Genomic DNA, 17,247 nt, shown 5'->3' on the forward strand with positions numbered 1-17,247 from the left:
GCGGCGAATCTGCAGGGTTGGTCGCCTGGTTTTATTCTTCGTGGCGAATAAAAATGCGGTGAAATAGAATGCAAAACGACCGACGCGCACCAGCTGGTAGAATACAAACACGAGGTATGCGGGAATAGAAACGACGCACGACAGCATTAAAAACGGTTCTTAAATGACGTACGACACGCATTAAAACCAAGGTTGACATGTGCGTCATCCCAAATGATCGAGGTCGCCGAACCCGTCCTGTCCGCACGTTGAAGCATCAACCGACCAACATCGTTGGCAAGGATGCTTCGTCCTCCAGTGCGAGCAAGATCGTGGTACGCCGCTGCCTCGAGAATTGCGGCAAGCTCTTGGCACCTGCGCATCGAACGTGCCGAATCGGAGGTGGATCGGCTATCATCACGCTTGATCGAATGCCCCACATGAACGGTACTACTGCAACTCGATGACGGGTTTCGCAGGCGACGCGCCGACGGCGTTGTCACAGGCGTGGGTGGCGGCGGTTCTTTATGACTGCCTCGTCCACGCTGTCGATCCACTTGCATCGCAAGCATTAGGCCTTCGGTCCGCTCTCCACGTGGCTGCTGGCGACGGCGAGAGGCTCGGACGCACGGATGCGCTCTGCCACTGGCGACTGCACGATCGCCATCCTCGGCCCACGCGCGGCAGCATCCACCACCACCGAGTACTGTGCAGTTGCCGGGGTGTCATTGACACGGTCGCGCTTCCATGCCACACAAATCCTTGGAGATTGGATATTTCAGTATTCGTTTATAGAGGTAGCTTGATACGCATGCAATGTGAGAGGTTAGATACCATTTTATGGTATCTGACGTCTCATATTCCATGCGTATCAAGCGACGGTTGGATTTCCACAAAAATTTTGTGGAGGTTCAAATCCAACCGTCGCGGCTGTTACGATCCGCTACATCATGGAGGACGGCCGGCGGCTGCATGCGGTGGTGCCAACCGCGCCGACGCGGCCGCGGAACACGCCGCCGACAACGCCGACGCCACCGCCCAAGCGTCTCTCGCGCATCCTCAACCTGCACGACATGAAGAAAGCGCAGCAGCCGGCCGTCGACACGCCCGAGAGGGCCCAGCTCGCCGAGCGCATCTACGCCAAGGGCGTCAAGCGCTCGCTTCAGCACACGGCCATGTACCCATCTAAAGCTACGTCCAACGCGGCCAAGATGGGGTCGTTTGTCGCGACGCCCCTCGTCACGCGACCAGCGGCCGATAAAGTGCTGGTGCCCCGGCGCCCGGCCCCGGCGTCACCGACGACCATGCCACCAGTGCAGCTCGGCTTTCAGCCTTCGAAATGTACCTCGCCTCGCGTCGCTGACGCGGTAAGCCGCGTTGCCGCGCCACCGCTGAGTGCGCGCGACGCCTTTTACTTGAGCCAACGTCCGCCTTCGACGCCAAAGAAGCCCGCACCCGTTGTAGCTGCCGTGACGCCGCCAGCGGTGGTTGTCGAGGACCGACCAACGCGCGCGACGCTGCTTCACAAGTCGACGCACTTGCAGACTTTCACGGAACGGGTCGAAGCAAGCATTGCAGTGCCGGGCGGTGTGCCAGCAGACGCGTTCTTGTACTTGCGGAGCGCCGAGGACGACCCGTACGATCTGCGTGTGGTCGACCACGACAGCATCGACAGCAGCAACTACTACACGATGAGTCGAGCAGGTGTCACCCACTTTACGGGTCACGGGCAGCCCGAATTCACGCGCCTTGAGGCGTTTGAGCGCGAACACTACATGTTTACGCTCGTGCGCCAGATCCCCTTCTTCCAAACGTACCGCATCTGGAAACAGTTCCGCCGCTGGAAGGTCAACGTCCGTGCCGTCAAGACCCGCGCGGCCACCTACATGCTGCAGCACGAGCTCTTTGTGCTGCGCCCAACGTGCGTTGCAATGCATGGACTCCGGATCGCTCATGAAGCACGTAGGCTGCATTCGGCGCTCATGGAGCTCCGCGCGCAGTGCTACAACATGAGTCTTTTGCGCATCTTTGGCATAAATGCGACCCAGACGTACACGTTGAGCGACTTTACCGAGACGCAGCAGGCGCAGATCCTTGCGACGGACAACGCGATCGGCGTCATGGTCTGCGATATCCTGGCGACGACGCAAGCCACGTGCAACGCCTTTCTTCGCGCCTTCTTGCTCGAGAACGGCTTTACGACGCAAACCGAGCTGCCCGACGACGTCAGTCGCGTCTTGAGCCAGCTCGCGTCACCACCAAATGACGAAGACGACACCGCTACCACTAGCGAAGCGAGTCGGCGGTCAGTCACGTGGGCCAACGGCCGTGTCGTGACGTTCACCGAGCGCGCGGCGATGCGCACGCAGTGCCGAAGCGTTGTCAAGCTCATTCGGCTTGTCGAGTTTTTCGTTGTCGACTCCCTCCTCCTCCTCGGGCTCTGCAGCACGCACGAGCTGCTCTCGGAAATGCAGCACATTGTTCAGGCCGTGGACGACGTGGCGCCGCCGCCTCAGCCGATTGGCGGGAAATTGCTTCTCAAGCCGCCGCCTCCCATCGTACCGCTCTTCCGTGTTGAGGTGCGCTTGCACTTGACCACGCTCCACGACGGCAGCGTGCGGTCGCAGCTGCTGTTCGACCCGAGCTGCGAGGAGCTGCGTGCTGAACTCGAAGGCGTCATCAGCGCCGGTCTTCGGGCTGCGACATCGCGGCCACGGCTCATGGCCGACGCAGGCTTCGACCCGTATGTGCAGTCGACGCTGGACGATGACGTGGGCGAGCTCAGCCCGGGCTTGAACCTCGATATGATGGTGATGGAGGACGCGGCGCTCCAGGACCTCCTCGCCCGCATCTCGGGCGTCGTCACGAGAGCGTTCGATGCGCTCGCAGTGTTCGCCAAGGGCCTCTCGCGCTTCGAGGCGCAGTACATTGCCAACCTCGCCTTCATGAAGGTCGCGGGCGACGTCGAGCACCCGGTCAACCTAGGCCGGTCCATCGACGACTTGCGCGACCAGCTGGAGGCCTACTCGACGCAGATGACGCAGTTCGAGGCGCTGCCCGACACAACGACCGTCGGTCTGCTTCTCGCCGACTGCAAGGACCTCAACGACCTCCTCAAGCCAAGCCCACGGGCCTGTATGCACTGCCTGCATACGCTAATTCCCCGCATTGCGCAGTACAAGGTACCTGACACGCACAAAATGATGGTTCGGACGTTGGGTGTAGAACGAGGAGCTGCTGACCGAAGTCTCGCGCGCCAACGACGCGATTGCTTCGATCCCGACGTCGGTCGACGAGTACGCGGCTGCGGTTGTGGCGCTGCGCGAGACGGAGGCGCGCATGGGCGACCTGGACGACCGGTACATGTTTCTCAAGCAGCTGTATGCGCTCACGGACGAATTCAAGATACCGGTACGCTGCGTGTACCGGGAACATTTCGAAATCATGCGAGCAGGTGTCGGACCTCGATGCCACCAATGCGTTCATGCTGGCGCAGAAGCGTGCGCAGCTCAAGACGTCGATGGATCTCTTGGAGAGCGGGTCGGACGCGTACACGGACAAGTTTTCCAAGGAGCTCGACAAGAAAATCTCAAAGCTCAATACGCTCGTCAACGAACGGTACCGTCTTATCGGTAGCGCCACGTACAACGATATCGCGTAGACGGGATGAGCTCCATAACGCAGCGCTCGTGGCCGTCGGTAACGACGCCGCCGAGGTCCTAACCCACTTGCAAGGCATCGACGGACGCCTGCAAGAGTCGGAGTCGATCGGCGCCAAGTACATTGAGTTTCAGAAAGTGCTGGGGCTCGCACAAAGCTCGTTTCAAGACTTGGACGAGCTGCGGTACGACCAAATGCACGTCGATGCCAAGCTCAAGCGTTCTACAGTGCGGACCTCGAAGTCAAAAAGCTGCTTTGGACGACGGTCCAGGCGTGGGCGGCGGCTTCCGAAGCGTGGAGAGACACACTTTTGTCCGACGTCAACGTTCCGGATGTCGACGAGCGCGTCAACAGTTTTTACAAGACGACACTCGCGTGCGAGCGGGGCCTCCCAGGCAACGCCGTCGTGCGGCAGCTGCGCGAGACGGTCGAGTCGTTCAAGGACGCGCTGCCAATAGTCGCCGACCTTCGCTGTCTCCACTTGCGTCCCCGGCACTGGGCAGCGGTGCGCCTTTGTTGCTGCAGAAACCTTTCGATCCCTAGCATGTAGATCAGCGCTGTCTTGCACTTTGACGTGCTCGCAGATCCCTCGCTGACGCTCGGGCGATTTGTCAGCATGCACTTGCACGCGAGTGCGCCGGCCGTCAACCGCATTGCCACCGAGGCGACGCAGGAGGCGACGCTGGAGGCAACCCTCGCTCGCATCAATGGGCTCTGGGCCGAGCTCTCGTTCGATGTCAAGTGCCACAACGACCGTCGCGATGTGTATGTGCTCGGGCCCACGGACGACATTGCGAGCGCGCTCGAGGAAAGCCTCGTCTCGATGAGCACCGTCCTCGCGTCGCGCTTTGTGGAGCCCGTGCGCGACGAGGCGCTGGCTTTGCACCGCCGATTGGTGCTCTTTCAAGGTATCAAGTTTGGAGCTATGTCGGTCTTGCTGAGAGGTATGCGTAGAGACGCTCGATGAGTGGCTGACGTGCCAGCGAGAGTGGATCTACCTCGAATCCATCTTCATGGCGCCCGACATCCAGCGCCAGTTGCCGCAGGAGGCGCAAACATTTGGTACCATCAACACCTTTTGGAAGGAGCTACTGCTGCGCGCGCACGAGACGCCGCTGTGCATGAAGGCGACAGCGCAACCGGGGCTCATTGAGACGCTTGTCAAGCACAACGGTACGTGCCCGTGAAGAGGACGGTGTTGTTACGAGACTGCGTAGCGTCGCTCGAGAAGCTGCGCAAGTCGCTGGAAGACTACCTCGAGACGAAGCGCATGGCGTTTCCGCGCTTTTACTTTCTCGCGAACGACGAGCTGCTCGAGATCCTGGCGCACACGAAGGAGCCATTGGCGGTGCAGCCGCACTTGTGCAAGTTCTTTGACGGTATCGTGCGCCTCGAGTTTGGCGAGGCCCACGGCTCGATCGACATTCTCGCCATGCACTCGGCCGAGGGCGAGCGTGTTCCATTTGGCCGCAACCTCAAGGCGCGCGGCAACGTCGAGGACTGGCTCGCTGCCGTGCAAGCCAATATGAAGCAGACGCTGCACCGCGCGCTCAAAGGTACTACGCTGTCCGTGAATCGATCTAGAGTCAGTGAGATATGTAGTGTGCGTCGGGGACTACGACCACGGCCAGCGGGACTCGTGGCTGCTGCACCACCCTGCGCAATGCGTCGCCAGCGTCACGTACATGGTTTGGGCGCGCGAGTGCGAGGCAGCACTGCCCTTGCCGGGCGGCGTCGACAAGTACCGGCAACTTGTGCTTGTTCAGTTGACCGGCCTCACGCGCCTCATTCGGTCGTCGCTGACTCGGCTCCAGCGGTGCGTCGTCACGTCGCTCGTCACGACGGACGTGCACGCAAGAGACATTTTGAGCGACCTCATTGCGCTCAACGTCACGTCAACCCACGACTTCAATTGGAAAAAGCAGCTGCGGTAGCGCGACGCTCGGCTCCTTGCATCCGTTGATGGCGCGCTGTAGGTACGGCTGGAACGCCGACGTCGACGACGTGACGATCGCGCAGTCCAATGTTCGCATTCGCTACGGCTACGAGTACATGGGAGCTTGTGCTCGCCTTGTCATAACACCGCTGACGGACCGTTGCTGGATGACTATCACAGGCGCGTACGACCTCAAGCTCGGTGCTGCACCGTCGGGCCCGGCCGGCACCGGTAGGGTGCAAGTGTCGACTCGGTGTCTAACGTTTTGCAGGCAAGACCGAGACGTCGAAAGACCTCGCCAAAGCACTCGCGATCCAGTGCATCGTCTTCAACTGCTCGGACCAGATCGACTACAAGACTATGGCCAAGCTGTTTTGCGGCCTCGCGCAGTGCGGGTGCTGGTCTTGCCTCGACGAGTTCAATCGCATCGACATTGAGGTGCTCTCGGTCATCGCGCAGCAGCTCATGCTCCTACGCCGCGGTCGCTTGGTCGGCGCTGCCGAGGTCTCATTCGAGGGCCGCGTGATCACATTGCGGGACCACCACGTCATCGTGACCATGAACCCGGGCTACGCCGGTCGGACCGAGTTGCCCGACAATCTCAAGGTGCATTTCGTTGTTGCTGCAGTCGTGGAAGTCTCGTCGCTAGATTTGCTTCCGGCCCGTCTCGATGATGGTGCCAGACTACGCGCTCATCGCCGAGATCATGCTCGTTGGCGAGGGCTTTGACGATGCAAGAGGCCTCTCGCACAAGATCACCAAGCTCTACAAACTCTGCAGCGAGCAGCTAAGCCAGCAGCCGCACTACGACTTTGGCATGCGAGCGGTCAAGACAGTGCTTCTCATGGCGGGTAGCCTCAAGCGTCAATCCACGGCAGCATCGAGCAGCAGCAGCAGCGAGGATGCCGTGATCCTCAGGGCGCTGCGCGACGCCAACACGCCCAAGTTCACATCCAACGATCTCCGGCTCTTTGGCGCGATACTGCGTGACCTCTTTCCCCTCATGCATGTGCCCGAGTCGCTCTCGACGGCGCTGGAGGACGCGGTTTTGACGCAGACGCGACTGCTAAAGTATACATACCTTGCTAGGTTGGTGCTTTTCGACGACTCCCGTTAGGCTGCAGGAGGTGGCCGCCCTCACGCGAAAGACGATCGAGCTCTTTGACATGCTGCAAGTGCGCGTCGGTATTGCGCTCACAGGAGAGAGCGGCAGTGGTAAAACGACGAGCTACGAGCTGCTGCGCCGGTCCATGGGCGACCTCCGCGACAACGCCGATAGCAGCGACAAGCGCTATCAGCGCGTCGTGCTCACGGTGCTGAACCCCAAGTGCGTGAGCTTGGGCGAGCTCTACGGAAGCTTTCACCCTGTCACACGCGAGTGGAAGGATGGACTCGCTTCGGCGCTTCTCCGTGGTATCATTGCCGACGCCGTGGTGCGTGAAAACGTTCTTTCGACAGGTTCTCACGGTTCGATGCTAGGACGTCAAGACGGGTGTCGAGAAGGCGTCTTTACCGTGGCTCGTCTTTGACGGACCCATTGATGCGTCCTGGATCGAGAACCTCAACACCGTCCTCGACGACAACATGACGTTGTGCTTGGCCAGCGGCGAGCGCATCCGGCTTCTTCCTCACGTAGCTCCGACCCGCTGGTAGCAAGGACTCATATGGCGTAGATACGTCTGCTTTTTGAAGTGAGTGACCTCGCATCAGCGTCGCCCGCCAGTGTCTCGCGCCTCGGCGTCGTGTACTTTGCGCCCATGACGCTTGGGTGGCGGCCGTTTGTCGAGTCGTGGCTCAACGAGACGCTCGGGTCGGACGTCGACCCCAAGGACGTGTCGCACAAGCTCCGAAGTCGCGTGAGCAAGGCGCTCGAAGTTCTCTTTGAGGCGCTGACGTCGGTGCATCAACGCCAAGTGTTGCCCACGACGCTCCTGAGCTGCGTCGTCAACGCGTGTGAAATGATCTCGCTGCTCCTTGAGAAACAAAGCCGGTGGTTTTCCACAGCGACCGCCGAAAAGCAAGCCAAGTGCATGGATCTTCTCGTCGTCTTTGCCGTGCAGTGGGCATTCGGCGCCAACGTGCACGAAGACGACGCGACGGTCTTCAACGACCAGCTTCTCACCATCCTCAGCGAGCATCGGAGTCTGTTTCACAACAGCCTCCTTCATGTTCGTCGTCTCTCTTGTTTGTGACTCGATGCCGATCTGTCGTAGGTGGTTGGAAAGAGCAGCGGTGGGCCCATGAGCTGCAGTGGCACCGGCGCCTTGCGCACGGCGGCCGTGCTCTCGGAGTTTTGCATCGACTTTGCGGACCTTGGGTGGAGCCACTGGGAGAACCACGTGCCGCCCTTCCAGTACGCTATGCACACGCCGATTTTTAACCTGCTCGTGCCAACGGTCGACGTCACCAAGACGTCGTACCTCCTCTCGCTACTGGTTTGTGTGTAGTTGTCACGAAATTTTCATATTTGGTTAGGTTGGCGGCATGAGACCCATGTTGCTGGCAGGCGAGACGGGCGGAGGCAAGACAGTCATTGCGCACGCCGTCATCGACGCCCTCGCCCTACACGGCGACGACGCAGGCATCGGTGTCATTCCTCTCTACATGCACTTTTCGGCGCAGACGTCGAGCGCTGTGACCCAAGCCACGATCGAAGCCAAACTTGTCAAGAAGCGCAAAACGCTGCTCGGCGCGCCCGTCGGTCACAAGATCGTGCTGTTTGTCGACGACATCAACCTTCCAGCGGCGGACGCGCACGGGTCGCAGCCGTGCCTCGAACTCCTTCGCCAGCTTCTGACGCACCACGGCGTCTATGACCGTGACAAGTACTTCTGGAAAGAGATTGCCGACACAGTGCTCGTCGCCGCTGGTGGCCCACCCGGTACGCTCCGCACGCTCGTACCGACCGACAAGTCGTTTTTGTCTAGGCGGCGGTCGCCAGGCCATGTCGCCACGGCTGCTGCGGCACTTTACGATCGTGGCGCTGCCGGTGGGAAGCGACAATGCGATGCGAACGATCTTTCACGCGATTGTGCTGGGACACGCGACTTCTCTAGCGTTTCCGCCGCCAGTGCGAGACTCGGTGCTCCAGACCGTCGACGCGACGCTCAAACTCTACGCGGCCGTGACGGAGACGCTGCGGCCGACGCCAGCCAAGTGCCACTACGTCTTCAACCTGCGCGACGTGGCCAAGGTGTTTGCCGGCATCCTCCACACGCGGTCGACGTGGACGACCGAGAGTATTGTCAAGCTCTGGCTGCACGAAAGCATGCGGGTCTTCTACGACCGTCTCGTGAGCGCCGCCGACCGGCACTGGCTGACGACGACGCTCATTGCGCTTCTCAACAAGAGTTTCCGCGTCAATTGGAGCCACGACCAAATCTTTGGGTCCGACGACGTGATTCCCGTGCTCTTTGGCTGCTACGGGTCCGGTACGATCAAGGGCTACGAAGAGATCACCGACATGGGCTCGCTCGAAGCGCTCTTGTCGTCGTACGTTGCGGATTACAACACGTTTCGGACGCCGACCTTGCAGCTCGTCTTCTTCCGCGATACGATTCTCCACGTCTCGTCCCTCGCGCGCGTCCTCCTCCAGCCGCGCGGCCACGCCATGCTCGTCGGTGTCGGCGGCTCTGGGAAGCGGTCGCTCGCGCGTCTCGCAGCCTCCATGATGGACATGACATGTACCGAGATTGCTATGGGCCGTTCATACGGGCGCAGCGACTTTCGCGACGACCTCAAGAAGCTTTTGGTCGCGGCCGGCGCCAAAGGCAAGGAGACCGTTCTTCTCTTGCACGAGTCGCAGCTGCAGTGCGACGAGTTTGTCCAAGACGTCAACTCCCTTTTGAATGCTGGCGAAATTCCGCACTTGTTTACGCACGAAGAAGCCGAGGCGATCCAAGCCGACATGAAGTCGGCGGTCGCAGACGCCGGCCTTGAAGACACGAGAGCCAACGCCGAGAGCCTCTTTCTGCAGCGCGTCCGGGGCCTCCTGCACGTCGTCTTGTGTTTCTCGCCCGTCGGTCACGGGTTCCGCCTCCGGTGTCGGCAGTTTCCGTCGCTTCTCAACTGCACAACCATCGACTGGTACGACGCGTGGCCGGCGTCTGCCCTCGTGGTTGTCGCTGAGAGCTATCTTGGCGACGTCGAGCTCGCGTCCGAGACGGCGCGGGCCGGCCTCGTCGCGATGTTTGCGCGCGTGCACGAGACGCTGCAGGAATCTGCCGCCAAGTTTCTCGCGATATGCCAGCGCCACGTGTACATCACACCCAAGGCGTACCTCGATACGATTCGCCTCTACCTGCGCATGCTGTCTGAGAAGCGGTGGCTGGCCAAAGAGGCCTACGACCGCCTCTCGGCCGGCGTCGTCAAGCTCGAAGACACAAACGAGCTCGTTGCGCGCCTCCAAGTCGAGCTTACCAACCTTCAGCCCATTCTTGCCGCCAAGGCGCTCGAAGCCGAGGCGCTTCTGAAGCAAGTGGCCATTGACCAGGCGGAGGCCGCCATCGTCGAGCAGCGGGTACGTTCTTCGTCCACGACAAGTTGACGCAACTGGGCGTCTAGGTGAGCCACGACGAGTCGATAGTGAAAGCGCAGGCCGTGGACGTTGCCGAGTGCCAAGCCGACGCTCTGCGGGATCTCGAGATCGCGATGCCAGCGCTCAACGCTGCCGTTCAGGCGCTCGACTCGCTCGACAAGAAGGACATTACCGAAGTCAAGAGCTTCACCAAACCGCCGCAAGCAGTCCAGGTACGTATTTCCTTTGAGCGCCAGAGACTGGAGGAAAGTGCTAGGTCGTCATGGAGGCCGTGTGCATCATGCTGGGCGAGAAACCAGATTGGGACACGAGCAAGCGCGTGCTCTCCAAGCCGTCGTTCATGGCCGAGCTCAAGGAGTTTGACAAGGACAACATTCCGCCCAAGACGCTCCTCCGCATCAAAAAGTACATTGAGAACCCCGACTTTGCGGTCGACGAGGTGAAGAAAGTGTCGCACGCCGCCATGTCGCTCTGCATGTGGATCCACGCCATGGACATGTACGCGCGCGTGAGCAAGGAAGTCGCGCCCAAGAAGGAGCGGCTCGCGGTCATGAACGCGACGCTGGCCGAAGCCAACGCCAAACTCAACGCCAAGCAGACCGAGCTTGCCCAGGTACACTCTCCTTATTATAAGCCTCGATCCCACAGAAGCACGATAGGTCATGGCCCGCGTCCATGGCCTCCAGGCGCAGTGCGACGGTGTCGTCGCCGAAAAGAGGCGCCTCGCAGACGAAGCGGAGCTCACACGCGCACGCCTCTCTCGGGCCGAGAAGCTCACGGTCGGGCTTGCTGACGAACTCGTGCGCTGGAAAGCGAGCCTCGAGGTACGATGTGAAATATGGAGCCGAGGTTCATTCCAGTGCGCAGGTCATGGCCGCCGACGAAGTGAATTTGGTTGGCGACGTCTTCTTGTCGGCAGCTTGCATTGCGTACTTGGGACCGTTCGACGGCACGTTTCGGCTCAGTCTTCAGCGTCTCTGGCACGACGCGATGGCTGGCGCGCAGCTTCCGACAAGTGCTTCAACGTCGCTCCTCGTAACGTGCTCGGACGCGTCGCAGCTGCGCGAGTGGCAGCTCAACGGTCTCCCCACGGATGCAACGTCGGGCGAGAATGCTGTCATGGTCTTCCGCGGCGAGCGCTGGCCGCTCTTGATCGACCCGCAGCAGCAGGCGCGCCAGTGGCTCTTCAAGACCGAGGGTGCGTTCGGTCTCCACGTCATCAAGCTGCACGACAAGAGTCTTCTGAGTGCCATCGAGGGCTGCGTTCGGGACGGAAATCCGCTTGTGCTGGACGACGTGGGCGAGACGTTGGACGCGGCGCTTGACCCACTGCTCTTGAAGGCGCTCACCAAACATGGAGGTATATCATGCCATCTCTAATGTTGCGCTCAGGCCCGTGCGTAGGCAAATACGTGCTGCGTGTGGGCGACCACGACGTCGTGTACGACCGCAACTTCCGAGTCTACCTCTTGACCAAGCTGCCGAATCCGCACTTTTTACCCGACGTGTGCATCAAAGTGAACGTGATCAACTTCACCGTGACCAAAGAAGGTAGACGACGATTTGGTTGGGAAGAGGTTGTAGCAGAGTACTACATTAGGGCTCCAGGACCAACTGCTGGGAGACGTTGTGCGCAAGGAGCAGCCCGAAATTGAAGCCAAGATGCACGCACTCCTCGCTTCGATTGCGACCGACCAAAAGCTCTTGAAAGCCATCGAGTCGAAGATTCTCAGCCTCCTCTCGACTTCGCAAGGCAACATCCTCGACGACCAGGTACTTACGCCTTGCCCACTTTGAAGCTAGCTGCGAGTAGGTTCTCATCACCACGCTCGCCGAGTCCAAGAAGACTGCGACCGTCGTCTCGGAGCGTCTTGCCGAGTCCGAAGTAACACGCGCCGCGATCGCCGACGTCCGCAACCAGTACCTTTCCGTCGCTGTCCGAGGCTCGTTGCTCTACTTTGTCTTGGCCGACCTGGCGACCATCGACCCCATGTACCAGTACTCGCTCGCGTACTTTAAGCGCCTCTTCAACCAAAGCATGCACGAATGTCCCAAAAGCTCGACGCAGGAGCTGCGCTTAGCGGCGCTCGTCGACGGGCAGACGCAAACTGTCTTTGTCGACGTATCAAGAGGACTCTTTGGGGACCACAAGCTGCTCTTCTCGCTTCTCATGGCGCTGCGCATTCTCAGTGATGCTGGCCAGATCGCGCCATCGGAGCTTCCGCTGCTCTACCGCCCACAACCTGCCGTGTCCGCTACAGAGCCAACGCCGTTGCCGCTCAAGGCCTACGAAGCGCTGCTAGCACTGAGCAGCGCACTCCCGCTCTTTGCTGCGCTATCGGTGGGCACCTCGCAGCCAGGAGACGGTGCTAAAGCTTTGTCGTAGGACTCTGTTGCTGCGACATCGGCCGCGTGGCAATCGTGGCTCTCCAGCGACGACCCGTATACGAGCACGCTACCCGAGGGCTTCGAGAGTCTTTTGTCTCCGTTCCTAAAGCTCGTTCTTTCGAGCGCTTTGCGACCAGAGAAAGGCGTGCAGAGCGTGCTGGGCTTCATATCTGCGACCTTGGGGTACGCTCGCTCGAGTCGGTACACGGTGTTGAGTGAGCTAGGGCCACGTTCACGGCCCAACAGGCTTTTGCCATGACGGACGTGTTTCCGGCGCTCGACAAGAACGTTCCGTGTGTCTTTATCTTGTCATCGGGCGCGGACCCGACAGCCATTTTGCACCGATTCGCGGCCGACCTTGGGCGCGACGACCGCTTGCACGTGGTGTCACTTGGGTAAGTGGGACTTGGATGCTATTCAGATGCAGCGATATGGGCGTAGGCAAGGCCAAGGACCGCTGGCGACAGCACTCATCCAACGATGCGCTGCGTCGGGGGACTGGGCGCTCCTCCAAAATTGCCACCTCGCCAAGTCGTGGATGCCGACGCTTGAGCAACTTCTGTTGCAGCTGCGCGCTGACGCAGGTGACGTCCACGATGACTTTCGACTCTTTATGACGTCGTTTCCGGCGCCGTACTTTCCGGTCGCGATCCTCCAGTCGTCGGTCAAAGTCACAAACGAACCGCCGCGAGGACTCAAGCCCAACCTTCGGCGGTCATTTGACACGCTCATCTCGGACGACCTGCTCCGCTCCATGTCGTCTGCGGAGCGTCACTTGGTCTTTGGTCTCGCCTTCTTCCACGCTGTCGTGCAAGAGCGGGCCAAGTTTGGGCCCATGGGCTGGAGCATGCGCTACCAGTTCAACGACTCGGACTTGGAAACGTCGATCGCGCTTCTTCGGGCCCTCGTCAGCGCCGGAAAGAAAGCCCCCGAAGCGCTGCCGTGGGATGCGCTTCAGTGCGTTACGGGCGACATCATCTATGGCGGCCGCATCACGGACGAGTTGGACCGGCGCTGTCTCCTTGCGACGCTTCGGAGGTTTCTCTGCGTCTCGACGTTCACACAGCCCTTCACGGACGACGCGCCACTGTATGCGACACCAACGGCCACGTCCGTCGCCGAGTTTCAGGCGTTTATCGAGAGCCTTCCGAGTCACGACCCTCCAGCGATCTTTGGTTTGCATCCAAACGCTACGGTCGTGTTTGAGACGCAAGCGACGCAAGCACTGCTGGGCATGGTCTTGCAGCTGCAAGCGCACGGGTTCTCCGAAGCCAGTGGCGCCAACTCGGACGACGACGACGCTACCGTACTAGCATTGGTGGCGCACGTGCAGGCGACGCTTCCGCCGCTTCTGGATGTGACCTCAGCAATCACAGGGCTCTTTGATGAGCACGACGGCCAACTCGACTCGCTCGCGACGGTTCTTGGTCAAGAAATCACCAAGTTCAACCGGCTGCTGCAATCGATCTCAAACTCCGTGTCGATGGTCCAACTCGCGGTGCGCGGCCTTGCAGCTCTCTCGGCGGCTTCGGACGCGACATACAAAAGTCTCCTTTTGCGACAGGTGCCCCATGAGTGGGCCCACGTCGGCTTTGCGTCGCTAAAGCCCGTGGGGGCGTACTTGGACGACCTCAGCAGTCGCGTGCGCTTCATGGCCAACTGGTTGCGACTCGGAAATCCGTCGACGTTTCCTTTGCCCGTCTTCTTCTTCCCCCAAGGCTTCCTTACCGGTGTGCTGCAGAACCACGCTCGAAGGCATGCACTTCCGATCAACCTCCTCGAGTTTGCCTTTGCCGTCCTCCGCGACAACGACCAAGATGACACGATGACGGCCGACGGTGTCATTGTCACAGGTACGTCATTTCGAATCAAACCCAATCGAACGTGGACTAGGGTTGTATATGGAGGGCGGGCGGTGGGTGGATGGGCGCCTCACCGATGCAGCACCGGGTGAGCACTACGCGGTGATGCCACGCATTCGATTTCTGCCGCAGCTGCCACCAACAGAAGTGCCACCAGGGTACGCGTGTCCGGTGTACAAGACCACAGCTCGCCGGGGCACGCTCTCAACCACGGGTATTTCAACCAACTTTGTCGTGAGTGTGCTCCTGCCGTGCGAACTGGACCCGGGGCACTGGGTGCTGCATGGCACGGCGCTTCTGTGCAACTTAGATACGTAACTAGATGATGGTACAAGGGCTTTCTTGCAAACCACAGCATGGATATCGTACCGCGTCTGTGGACGTACAGAACTTCGACTTCGACGGATCAGACAACGAAGGCTCCACGAGCAGCTGGTCCGACGCAGTGTTCGGCACCGCCGCAACGCAGCAGGCTCTGCGCGGCGGTATAGTTTTGTAGAGACGATTGCCAAAGGTCGCGGTGGCATGTCCTTCGATTAGTGTATACTCGATCGATGGATCACATGACCATTTGAACCCCGATGGAAGAACGCCGGGTGTAGTAGCCACCCGCGACAGTACTCGGCGCCGTGGACTTCGATCCTCCCACGACCGGCTTCTTCTCAGGCCTGGTTTCTCGACCCAGTACCCGCATGTACCGGTATGTGGGCACGCCGCCGGGAACATCCTGCATACACACACAACCGACACCATTGTCGTATCTGGGATCGCACCCAATACCTCGTTGAAGTCCCGGCTAGAAAGTTTCGTGTCAAGGGAGCTAAAGACACGGCTGGTTGTCTTCGTGGTGTCCACTTCTGGCACCTGGCGCCACCACGTGGTGATGCCTAACCTTCTCACAAAAGCACTCAAATAATGGGATACCAACAAGTTGTAGACCAGTAGGGGTGAACCAGGTTTTTCGTTGCCCGTAGTTGGTTCTGCGCGCATGGTCTCCGTCCGCCAAGACTAACTGGATGTAATCGTTCATGTTTGTGGGTTGTAGGATTAAATAACAGAGAAGTGTACATGGAAGCGACTAGAAACTACGGCTAGATGGCAGCGGTCGGCTTCTTGCGGAACTCGCGCGTAATGCCGAGGGAGAAGCAGTCGCGCTGGACAAGCTGGTGCGGTGGAATGAATGCCTCCGTTCGTCGCGGTGTCAGTCGCGCGCCAGCGCCCGACTCGGTCGACGCCAGCTCAAGGCCAAACACGTCGTCGTCGGCCACGTCAAAGAGGAAATCGTCGTCGTCGTCGTCATCGTCTGTCGTCCAGCTCGGCGACGAGGCGGCAAAGTGCGATGGATGCTCCCACGAGAAGCCGCTGTCGCAGGACCCACTGCGGCTTTTGCTGTTGGTGGACGTCGGAATCATTATGGGAGCGCTCTTCTTGCGCTCGAGGGCCGATACGTCCGGTGCCCGACAGCTCGTCGACGAGCTTCGGCCGACATGCAGCTTGCCAAGGTACTTTGTGCGCCACTCGGCAGACCCGCTGAGCGTGAACGCAGGGTCGTCGGCCATCGCCTTCATCGCACCGAGGTGCTTGTGCAGCGATCGCTTGGCTGGCGGATGCATCATCATGGTGGTGTTGTGCGTACGAAAGTGCAAATTGCAAACTAAGAAATCACGTGCGATGGGGCACTTCAACGGCTTCGTGTCAGATGGCCAAATCATCCCACGCCACCTCGAAGTTCGCAGTGCTGGAGCAGATTCGGCAGCGTGACGAAGGTGGGTGGTCATGACGCTGCTACCGAGGTAGAGACACTGCCGCCTTGAGCAATCGAGCGATGCCATACGCTCCAGCCAGTTTCAGGAACAGGCGCGCCCGTTGCGGTCACTGGCGGCAGGATGGTCGCACGCTGCTGCTTCGTCCCAGGTGCCAATCGAGACGCCGTCGGAGGCCCAGGCAGGGCGACGGGGCGCCACTGACATCGCCACGCCATCCCATTGGTCAGCTGGATGAAGCAAAAGTTGCAGCACCTGCTCCGTCACAGGTGGCAGGTGATATTGGTAAGCCCTTGCGGCGTCCGTGGACCATGCCAACGACGCCTGGCGCCAGCAAAATGCATGGTCATGGGCCCAAGTTGGCGAAAAGACGCTGACGGAAGGGCGCGTGCCGTACTCTAGTTGAGCGCGTCATCGCCAGCTGCTGCCCCGTCCCTGGAGGGCTCCTGCGTCCAGCATGCGGGCGAAGATATTGCAAGCGTCCACGCGGTGGAGCGTCCACTTCTGGGACAAGCGCCTGTGAGAAGGGAAATGCAGCCACACGATAGGCCCAGTTACCTCGTGGTCTAAATGAACGGAGCCTCTTGCATGCACTGGTGAGGGCATAGATGCATGTGTGGACGAATTGCTATTTCGAACTCTCAAGTATGTGGGCAGATTCACATGCTCCTCGTCCGTGGGACAGAGGCGCGCGACCAGCAATTGGCGCCAGAAACGTTGCACCATCACCAGGGACCGAGATGATTCGAACTGGAGACGAATGGTCCGATTCCGAAGAGGTGGGCGTCATTGTGGGAAATACGGTTTTCTAGTCCCAGCACAATCTGGATTGCTCCAAGTGTAGTACAGAGCCGTAATACGTTCTTGATTTGGCAACGCGAAAACCATATTTGGCATCTCCCGGTTCTACTACGACGAGTCGCGTTCATGGGTTGCCATGAGTTGTTGCCATGAAGATGCTTCTGGTCTGTCCAAGAGCCCGACGAAGTTTTCAGCTTCAATCAAGGCTGACCTCTGGGACCATAATTGTTGCCCCATTTCTGCACACTTGTGTGCAATTCTACGGTGATACTAGTATGCAACAACTTCGTCAATGCTGCTTCAAAAGCTTATTTGTACACC

General features: G+C 59.8%; 2 protein-coding genes across 2 annotated transcripts; one reads left to right on the forward strand and one right to left on the reverse strand.

Annotated features, from left to right (window-relative positions):
* The first annotated feature begins 889 nt into the window (after positions 1 to 889).
* SDRG_10462 (hypothetical protein) lies at positions 890 to 14,701 on the forward strand. Its single transcript, XM_008616453.1, has 30 exons — positions 890 to 1,900; positions 1,946 to 3,161; positions 3,205 to 3,390; positions 3,434 to 3,597; positions 3,641 to 3,823; positions 3,868 to 4,144; positions 4,190 to 4,547; positions 4,594 to 4,812; positions 4,857 to 5,195; positions 5,242 to 5,569; positions 5,616 to 5,806; positions 5,847 to 6,181; positions 6,225 to 6,646; positions 6,693 to 7,008; positions 7,055 to 7,207; positions 7,249 to 7,743; positions 7,789 to 8,010; positions 8,051 to 8,456; positions 8,503 to 10,094; positions 10,139 to 10,324; positions 10,369 to 10,725; positions 10,772 to 10,936; positions 10,980 to 11,472; positions 11,517 to 11,663; positions 11,713 to 11,885; positions 11,926 to 12,453; positions 12,499 to 12,683; positions 12,725 to 12,895; positions 12,942 to 14,353; positions 14,394 to 14,701. The coding sequence occupies exons 1-30, from the start codon at positions 930 to 932 to the stop codon at positions 14,678 to 14,680; spliced, it is 12,477 nt and encodes a 4,158-aa protein (XP_008614675.1). The 5' UTR covers positions 890 to 929; the 3' UTR covers positions 14,681 to 14,701.
* Positions 14,702 to 15,375: 674 nt separating this feature from the next.
* On the reverse strand, positions 15,376 to 16,166 carry SDRG_10463 (hypothetical protein). Its single transcript, XM_008616454.1, has one exon. It carries the CDS (start codon positions 16,138 to 16,140, stop codon positions 15,454 to 15,456), a length of 687 nt encoding a protein of 228 aa, XP_008614676.1. The 5' UTR covers positions 16,141 to 16,166; the 3' UTR covers positions 15,376 to 15,453.
* Positions 16,167 to 17,247: the final 1,081 nt, after the last annotated feature.

This window comes from Saprolegnia diclina (genome assembly GCF_000281045.1).
Source record: "Saprolegnia diclina VS20 unplaced genomic scaffold supercont1.35, whole genome shotgun sequence".
NCBI lineage: Eukaryota > Oomycota > Saprolegniomycetes > Saprolegniales > Saprolegniaceae > Saprolegnia > Saprolegnia diclina.

Bases quoted from the DNA above. Each gene is read 5' to 3' on its own strand.
- SDRG_10462 (XM_008616453.1), top strand. From the start codon at position 930: ATGGAGGACGGCCGGCGGCTGCATGCGGTGGTGCCAACCGCGCCGACG. The intron at 3,824-3,867 runs GTACGACCAAAT...AGCGTTCTACAG, and splicing joins CAAGACTTGGACGAGCTGCG to TGCGGACCTCGAAGTCAAAA. The intron at 5,807-5,846 runs GTAGGGTGCAAG...AACGTTTTGCAG, and splicing joins GTCGGGCCCGGCCGGCACCG to GCAAGACCGAGACGTCGAAA.
- SDRG_10463 (XM_008616454.1), bottom strand. From the start codon at position 16,140: ATGACCACCCACCTTCGTCACGCTGCCGAATCTGCTCCAGCACTGCGA.